The following is a 9,730-nucleotide window of genomic DNA, read 5'->3' on the forward strand; positions in this document are numbered from 1 at the left end:
TCATTTGAAAAGTAACGCCAGAAGCCTCATTAAAAGTGTTTACACGATTTTTCGAGGTGTGTGCGTGTGTTTGTCACCGGTTTAGTGATTGGCAGCTATTTTGAAAATTCCCGGCGCTGCCAAGAAAATTTGCATTTGACCCAGTAACGGTGGCGGGGACGCTCATCGGCGGCGATTGCATCTCCTAAGGCGGACAACACTGACGGCGTTCATCCACAGTCGACCGCACGCGTGCAGACCATTCACACATTCTCACTCTCCACGCACCGAGTCAAGTACGACCGTCCACCCCGGAACGGTAAGTTGCATTTCTCACAGCCATTTTCCAGCGAAATTCGTGGTTTTCTGCTCAGACCCCCTTAATTGTCCAAAGATGAATATTGGCATTAAATGCTAAAATTCTTAAATGGCATAGTTCTCAAATCGGTTTATTGCTCTTGAACTTTCCGGTCACTAGCGTCTATTGACAAATTGCTGTTTTTATTATATTATAGACAGAAACAAAATAGTTATTAAAACCATGCCATAAAATTTTTATAAGCTGTTTGTTAAATTAAATCATAACCTCATTTGTATTCGAGTTTTGCAATATTTAATTAAGGTTGTTGCTCTGTAATAATTACGTTTAAGAATATTAGCTTAAGGAAGATAGACAAAATTGTAAATTTTCTCATGATTAGGGCAAAAGAGGCAGCCAAAACCAAGTACAGCATAATACGTTTTAATAGCAAAAATGTAAAAATACACTCGAAGGAAAATTAAAAAGGGCGTGCAGAAAAAAAAGCCTTTTTGTCATATAAATTTTACTTTGCTAGCAATGAAGACAAAGTTGTATAATTTCACCTCCGTTGGAATAATTTATGTTCATAATAAACTGGAAAGAAAAGTGAAGGTTTTTGAAACAGAAGTGCGGAATTCGAATCGGAATCTCTCAAAAACAACCACGTGATTCTGCCCCTTAACGGAACTCTGCGCTGTCTGCTGTTTGTTCCACCTTGCTTGGTGTTAGCACATTAATGGAATAAATTACCATGCCAAAAGCACAACAAAACCTTTCCTGCACCCTAAATCTCGGTGCTTGGCACTCTTCGATCATCAGAGGTAAAAGCCGGTCAGGTCATTAGCAATTCTGGGAGCGTTTGGCGCGCATTCCTTTTGTCTCGAGACCACCAATTGGCACCTCTAGGTCGTATAGCTTCTATGCAAATTTATGCGTATTATATTGTTTGCGAAAAGAGGGTTTGGTTTCCATGCATTATCATCCATTGTGAATTATGTTACGGTTTCAAAGCTAGCAAATCTCTAAATCACACCAAGCTATGCACGTGAATGAATGCAATACTTGAGATACGAACCAGCTCGTTAAGCTGTTATTTATGCAAGTCGCGATTTTAAACAGACACGCGTGCGTGTTTATTTTGGGGATCGCAAATTGCTCGTCTGGACGCGATAATTTTCACGCCACGCACCAAAAATAATCAAAATCACCAGCGAAAATAGAAACGACAGCTGCTCATCTCTCGCGAAAATATTAGCAGATTTCATTCACTTGAATTTCTTTCCTCCTGCTATACCACCGGACCGATTTTCGGTTGAGACCACAAAGGAAAAAAATGTGGATGGCTAGATTTGCGGAGGTCAGCGAGAATTCTTGATCTTGCGGCCAGCGGAGTCGCAGGCTGGATGGATCCAACGGTATCCAGTTAGCCCCGCCGAGCAAAGCACAGGTCGTTTGATTTTGCTGTCAGATTAATCCCAGCCAAACCAGAGGAGGAGAGGTCAGAAATTCGCGCGGATTATTTATGTGTTCATTCCTAGTCAAAATGATGATACAAACAAACAGTCAAATTGATGGCTAATTCGTTTGCAGTTGGTATTGTCTGTTCAATTCACGCTGACGAAACATGTGTACTTATTAGTAAAAACAAATAAAATTTCTCTTCCTTAACTTAAGATAATGGTGAGCTTTGTTGTTTGCTTGTGATGAAGAAATCAATTAAGTCGTTAAGGTTTGATTGCAAACAAAGGCGAAGAATTATTGACGCTGCAAAAAATGCAATAAATCCTCTTCTCCTCTCCACTTGATCATCCATAAATCTTGAAATGTCATATTCTCGTTAGAGGACAAAAGACGGAAAATTTAATAGAAAAATGCTTTTTGCAAACGAGCGGGCTAATGTCGTGCATAATTCCATTTCAATTATCTGGTTCTCACAGCTCATTTGGCATTAAAAAGTTTTGGCGAGCGTTTCACGGTCGATTGACCTCGAATTGCAAGCGCCAAGAGGGCGGAAAACGAATTTTCAGCGCTCGATAAGCAGGTGCACCACTTGTGACACGTTGACACTCTTGCATGCATTAGCCTCGCGGGCGCCCAATATTTACTGATTGGGGCTCTGCATATTTATGGCGCTGAAAGTAGACAAAGAGTCCAATATCGACGCGGCTCATTGTTTCTCTCTCTCTCTTTCTCTTGGGCGCTCTCGTTTCTTCTAATTGAAATTCACGGTAGCCGCGCACCGAGAGCAGCAAATTAATCGCGACGCAGGGGACAATGGCCGCCGAGCCAAATCACGCGCCCATAAGAGATATTTATGTAAATGACAATCAAGCACAATGCCAATTACCTTTGCGTGGCATCTGCTGGCGACAAGTATGCGGAAGGCTCTCACGACTTTTCATGTTTTTAAAGTGCAAATTCCCGGCTGAATACTAATGGACGAATAGTCACACGCTGACCGAAAAAGGGCACCGATTGCCTTTTTTGAGTCTGGTTAAGCCTGAGAGTTTTAACAAATTCATTTTCAAAGTTGGCTCTCTTCGTCTTAAGTCAAATTATAAATGGTGGACACGTCCTTAGCACAAAGGTCTTGAGTAAAAAAACAGTTCGTTTTCAAGAAGTCCTTTAAAACAAAATCAAAATTTCTGATTGAATGATTTTTTTATGGAATTGGCTTTCTCAAATTATGATCGATTGAACTTGCTAGACGGCGTTTCCTCTGGTGGCAGAACTATAGAGAAACAATAGGAAGCCGTAACTTAATTACCATTGTGGTTAAATCTCTTTTAATTGGCTGGCAAAATAAAAATAAACATTCGGTCTTGCCATTAGCAAATTCCGCGAATTTCTGCCTTGTATGAAATTACTGTATGGCACCCACCATCATTAGAGCCAAGGTCCACGTTTCTATAATGTCACTTTCTGGCCAAATCTGTACCTTCCGCTCATGCATTTCCCGCGGTAGCACTTTTCTAATCAGCCCAATTTTTTTTTACACATTCCCTAATAACAACTGACATGACAGGGAACGGTATTTTTTACTGTTTGAAACTTTGGCCTGCTCAATCCGGCCAGGGTTTGTCAGACGCGAAATATACACATACGCGCGCGTGTGTGTCTCTGGGTCAAGAGTGCAGAAGCAGACGAGGCTCGGGAAGACCCCAGGCCCGCCGGACCGGTAGGACCGGCTTCGTTCAGCTGCTCATTACGAAATCCTCCTTCGGTTACATCACAACCAGTTCGCTCTGCCCACCGATCCTCTGCGTTCGCATAATAATCGTCATTAAAGGTCTCATAAACACACGCACGCGGAGACTGAGCCGGCGTTCCGAAATAGCGGGATGCTGCAGGCCGGATTCTTACTTCTTATACCTGCTCAGTCAGTTACTGGGGCAGTCGTATCACAATCGAGAATCTCAACCTGCTAGGCCGAATTATATTTCGCAATGGTGTAATTGTACAGTAAGAGCTCTGAGTGCGACACGCAATTGGTTATGGAAGGAAAATGCCCTCGCCCATCACTTTGGGCGTCGTAAAAACGATTCAATTTCGGCCAGCAGGAATTTTAAGCAGGACAGGTTCATTGCTGTATTGCCAAGCAGGTGAAATATTTTGTGACGCAATAGTAGATGCTGAAGCAAAATTTAAAAAAAAAAATAGACGTTTAAGATTTGATCCTCAGAAAACTTGTCTTAAATTCAACAAAAAAAGTAAATTTTTATCAGTTAAACCTGATATATTACTACGTCTTTTAAAATGGATTTTGAATAAAACAAATAACATGTCATTTGATATTGGTGAAGTAAGATTATGCGAGTGCTGATGCTGGATTACATTATTGTTGGGGCTGTGAAAAGATGAGCAGAACCACAAAAAATCAAAACTATTAATTTTGCAAGATAAGGTCCACATTCTCATCAAATTCCATTTATCTCGGAAAATGGCACGAGAGCACGCAATTAGAAGCGCTCGTTTTTAGACAAAAAAAAAAAACAAAAAAAAAATACCCGCAGACCCTGACGACTTTTTAATTTCCTCAGATGTGGCTGATAACGGTGCTGCTGATCGGCGTGGCGTCGAGTGCAGCGGCGACGGCGGCCGATCCGTCGGCGACGTCCAACGTGCCGCACTCGCGGCAGAAGCGTCTCCTGTGGTTGACCCCGGACGGACGGCTGGCCCTGCCACCCGGCACCTCGCTGGTCATCACGCCGTCGCTGTCGCTGCCCTTCGTCCGCTACCCACCCGAGGGCTTCTTCTCCAACATGACCATCAGCCTGCCGTTCACCAGTGAGTTGACGCACGGAAAAGCAATTACTATCCTCTCCCTTTTATTGCGCGGAAAAGCCCCTGACAAGATGGAGAGCGGCAACCCGCAAGGCACGCGCGATATGCGGGTCGCTGCCCATCTCCCACATTCTCTTGAGCGCCGTGTTTGCCTTGCTGCGTTTCCAGGACGAGGGAGACGCGCTTCATTAAATTCCTCTCCTTCTTTTTTGCCATTAAAATTTTTGTCCTCTTGCCAACCTGCTCTTTGCAGCAAGCAGGGAACGCATTCTGACAGTCTCAAAAAGATTTGTGCCCGCAGAAGTTTATCTTTTTCCCTAATTTATTTATTTTCCACTCGTTTTTGCTCTAGCAATTTGTATGAGTGTCTGACGAAAAACTATTACAGAAATTAGTATTCCAAGATTTAAGTGATGATTTTTAAAATTTGTAATTGCTTTTATTACCAAATTAAATAATTCATGTATTTATGACGAATTTTCAATAAAATTTATATCAGATGGTAGGAAAATGAATATTTCCTTCTCTATTTCCCGCAGTTGACTTTGACACCCTCGGACTGACAGACAACGCCAATCCGTACGGCGTGTTTCCGCCGCTGCTGGCGCGCAGCATGGGCAGAATGGCCGGCGATGCTTTCTTCTCGTACATCTCGACGCTGCTGACCAACAGGCAGAAGAGGAACACTGCCCCGTTGAAAGAGGCACCAGCTTCAAATGTGCGGTCGGCGTTGATGGGCGGCGAACGCGCCCTGCTGTACAAGACGCTCGAGGAGTTCCTCGCCAACTTCGGCATGGACGGCAAGGCGTGCGTACTCAGGGCCATCTGCGAGGTGCACGGACACCCGCTGGAAAACTACGGACTCATCGGCGAATTCCTCAGACTCTTCCTCACGTAAGTCAAATATTTAAATCTTGTTTGAATATTTTTTCCGATGATCAGTTTTAATTTGTTAAATTTTGAGCTCCCCCAGTAAAATTATTCAATTAAGAGTTAGTTCAAATTGAAGAGAGTAACAATATTGAGAGGTGTGCCGTGAAATTAGCAAAAAATATCTTCGCACCAGGTGCATTTGAATCCTTGTGCAACACTACATGTTTAGAAGTTATTTGCAAACATGACGAGGTGAAAGAAAATAATCAAATGCATGAAAGTTATCCAAACACTGAGATCAAAGTCTGAACGCAAGTTTGCTCAACCAAAAACATTTTTAAGCTTCGCGATTTCAAAATCGGTACTTTATGTGCGTCTATTTCGATCTGTTTTTCTCTGCGGCTCAACCAACAAACACCAAACAGCAGTTTCCTTTCTCTGTACACACATTGAGCCTGCGTGTAAATTCTGCGAACATCGTTCTCGGTTTCGTGTTTTGAAAACAATGCCAGCCTCAAATGTGAAACATGGGGCGAAAGCGATATATATGCTCCGCTTTCGAGCCGCGCGGTGGGTCAGCAAGCCAGCACACTTTCGTTTAGCGCGTGCTCGGCTTACTGTTCCGAAAAATTTGCCATCTCGCTAACGGTCATCGCAGCAACAATGTATCGATTTGGCCGGCTTGATTGATGACATTTTCGTTTTTCGTTATTGCAGAGCAAGCAAGTCGCCGGTGGCGTCCCTGCTAACCGAGTACGTGGAGGCGGAGAAGCGAGGACAGGGCGACGGCGGCGAGTGCTGGCGCTACCACCGCGACTGCCCAAAGTCCCTCTTCAGGTGGAAATCAAATTACCAAAGGTATGCGTGTGATAATACCCTTTCCAAAAGCATTTTTAGTAAAAAATTTTACCCATAATGAAAACAAAAATTCAAATTGAAAGCGTTGAGTCATAAGTTAGTTTTGTTAAAAGTTAACAAACGTTTGGTCTCAATTAAATTTTTAGTCATGAGAAGTATAATTCAGTGCTTAAAACTATTTAGTATAAAATTGTCAACTCATAATGCCAGTAAAACTACTAAAATTAAAATAGAAACAGATTTAATATGAAATCGTCACTGACGCAAAATAGTGCATTAATCCGAAATTTAATTGTTCTTATGCCTGGTCCAAAGTGGGAGAAAACAACAGTTAAAAGTGGTGACTTGATCAAATTCTTTTTAATTAATGATCTAATTTTTAGATCTTTGCAAATACCAGAGCGAAAAGATTACGTTTTACAAGTAATAAATTAATTGTTTAAGATTTCTGCTTTTACCGATTCCAAAAACTGCTGTTAATTTTCCGGGGGAAACCACTGTACAGTTTTTTGTCAATTGTCCACCCTTTTGGCAAACCCTGCCAAAAAGTTCAACTATAGATCTGATAAAATATTTAATATTCCTTTTGATGTTTTCATCAGATTACCTGAGGACGAGAATAACAACGAAATCGTCACGGACGAGGTGAACCAAGTTGTGACTTTGGAGCGCGACAGTCAAATGATGTAGATTGCGTTCTGGTGACGGGCCAAACTCGAAGAATATTTTGCTCAAACGCAGCCAAACCACGGGATAACACTTTGCCAGCGAGGAGAATGCGCCGCACTGGTATTTTTGCTGTGGTACTTCCATTGTTGCCAATTACCGCAGCACCAATACCGAATGAGACATGGGCCGGTTGACCCGCTCTACCATCCCATTCTCCGGCAATCGGAGCTGTTTTTTATTCTGAAAACTACAAGTGCTGCTGTGATTTAGTGTGTGTGAATGTGCTCAACAATCTTGATGTACCACTTGGAATGGTATACTCATCGCAATTTTTACGCCCGCATTTCCATAGCGGGCTGTGCAATATTCCAAACAAAAACGCATTTACTGTACTACGCTTCCTTTTGTAAATAGTAATTTATTTTGTGTGTATGTCACAATATTTATTTATTGCGATAATTTATTGGATAACTCCTGAAGAAGGTCGGCTGAGACGTCGAAAGCTGTATTTTCCTCCTATTCCCTCTGTCCTGTGTATAAAATAAAGTAAATACGCTCAAAATATGGAATCACCCTCTTTCAAGCGTTATTTCCTCCGAGTAAACAGAGATACAGATACGGTGATGATTTATGGGATTTATGGCGGCCGGCGCGCTCTGTTCATTCACGGAGAGCTGAAACGCGCTGGCACGTCCGCCGCTTGACCCGTGAATGGCCTTTTGTGGCCACGAAAAAACACGCGCTGCTGCTGCTGCTGTTGCGAGCACCAGAACATGCAAATATTCTAGCGTCTCAACAGTCTGGCAAAAAGCAGCACTCTTGGCTCGTAAAATAGACGTGACAAACCTCTAGAGGCAGCAACGAGACAGAAATAAACTTCAATCGCTTGGAAAATGTTTTAACTTGACAAAGAAAACATTATGTAGTTTTTTGCAAATATTCTCAAGGGAACGATGTTGAATTGAGTTAGTGATGACTGTTTAGTCTCTGACAGCAAAAAAGCTTTAAATTACTATGTTATTCAATTGGTTTGAGACTCGTCAAGTGTTTAGGTTAAAGTAATTGTTTAGTGTTTACTATCCCTGCCCTTCGAGAAACGCCTGCAATTACATGCACGAATTGCAAAACAAAACAAAATATTTTAAACTGTTAAAATATGATATATTTCCACTTTCCCTGCAAGAAACTGCAAACTTCATGCTGCAAAAGCTTAATCGTTCTCTGCGCGTGGTGCAGCCAGGCGAATGACACACAATTCCTTCCACCCCTTTCCTTTCTAGGTTAAAATGGATTTTACTGACAGACTTGCATAGTAGTCGTATGTATAATTCAATCATTTTACTTGCTCACATTATTTTCCAAGCAGAAAAAAGTTATAGTAAATTCTCATTAATCACGAGCAGTAATAAAAGCATGGCACAAAGGAATTAATGAATATCCGCTAAGTAATTAAAAATTAATTTCAAAGCCCGAGCGGACATACTATACAGCAAACCCAATAAAATTTTAATTACAAGCGCGCCTTGTGCGCGGACCATTCTCGAGGCATGTAAAAGCAAAAGGCAAACACCGACACACGACTCTCGGCGAAAATTGCGAGCAGGAAAGTATTCGTGTCCTTTTCAGGGCTCTTTCGCTTCGCACTCGACTGCGCGCACTTCTGGTGCTCTTTTCTTCTGGCCTGCTTTTCATTCCGCACGCGGCGGCCCAGCAGTCGGGCGGAATGCAGCGAGCGGCACACACACACCACTTTTCGCGCAGCCAGCAGCAGGAAATTCAAATGGGGTGGAAAATTGTAGGGGCGGGGGCCGAGGTGGCGAGTGTGTGCTTCGCGGCCCAATTTGCAGATCGATATAATCTGGCCGCGTGCGGTGCGGGCACGCACGGAAGCGAAGGCTGGCGCGTTTGCCTCCCCCGTCCCACACCCGGCCGGCCGAGTTAAACAGAGCGATTCACGCGCGCCACCGGGGGCCGCCGCGAACAAAACATCCCTTGTGCTCTCTCTCGCGTTCTGACATCAGCCAGCAGCCGTTTGACATACTGCCCCATTCAGCTCCCCTCTCGTGCGCGCAACCACCCATCGCACCGCGCACTCCCCATCGACTTCGATATTATTTTACTCCTGTCCAAACGAGTCGGCTGGCAAAATTGATTGCAAAATCAGTATCAAACCTGGTTAACATAACAATGATTTGTAGAGTGCGTTTTAGGGAGTCAAAATTAGTGGGGAGTCAATAGTCTACCAAAATTTGCTAATTTCTTAATGAACCAGGCTGTTTTTAATTTATTTACTTTCGATTGAAGTAAAAAGTTTTAAACAGGCTATCAGTCAACAAGACTGACTTTCTAATATATTATCCATCCTACACAAATAAAATTATTGCTTAAAAATCTAAACAGTATCATGTATCGTCCAAAGCGGTGATGGAATTTTTATACTCTGCTGTGGTGTTCTTCCTTAAATATAAAAAGTATGTTATATTTTTGGTAAGGGTTCATCAATTAATTAATTTAATGGTTATTAAATTATAATGTAATTGATTATTACGATGAACTTGCTGACACGCATAATATGATTAATTCATACAGCTCATTCAGCAATTTCACTTTTGAAACCTCTAAAATGGCTAAAATACTAATGCAGCGTTTGCATTTCATCTCGATTTAAAAGGGCAAACAATAGATTGTTCAGATCCAGTAAGCGATGGTTTGAGTCGTTTTATTACAGTTCATTGGACTCTTGATAAAATAAAACAATCAAAACGG

At 42.3% G+C, this 9,730-nt stretch overlaps 1 protein-coding gene across 1 annotated transcript; it reads left to right on the plus strand.

The window, feature by feature from the left end:
* The first annotated feature begins 163 nt into the window (after window positions 1-163).
* On the plus strand, window positions 164-7,533 carry LOC135948172 (uncharacterized). Its single transcript, XM_065497303.1, has 5 exons — window positions 164-298; window positions 4,321-4,567; window positions 5,104-5,458; window positions 6,155-6,295; window positions 6,898-7,533. The coding sequence occupies exons 2-5, from the start codon at window positions 4,321-4,323 to the stop codon at window positions 6,983-6,985; spliced, it is 831 nt and encodes a 276-aa protein (XP_065353375.1). The 5' UTR covers window positions 164-298; the 3' UTR covers window positions 6,986-7,533.
* The last annotated feature ends 2,197 nt before the right edge of the window (window positions 7,534-9,730 follow it).

This window comes from Cloeon dipterum, chromosome 1 (assembly GCF_949628265.1).
Source record: "Cloeon dipterum chromosome 1, ieCloDipt1.1, whole genome shotgun sequence".
Lineage (NCBI taxonomy): Eukaryota > Metazoa > Arthropoda > Insecta > Ephemeroptera > Baetidae > Cloeon > Cloeon dipterum.

Coding starts and splice junctions, on each gene's coding strand:
- LOC135948172 (XM_065497303.1), top strand. CDS start 4,321: ATGTGGCTGATAACGGTGCTGCTGATCGGCGTGGCGTCGAGTGCAGCG. Junction 4,568..5,103: donor CATCAGCCTGCCGTTCACCA/GTGAGTTGACGC, acceptor TATTTCCCGCAG/TTGACTTTGACACCCTCGGA. Junction 6,296..6,897: donor TGGAAATCAAATTACCAAAG/GTATGCGTGTGA, acceptor TGTTTTCATCAG/ATTACCTGAGGACGAGAATA.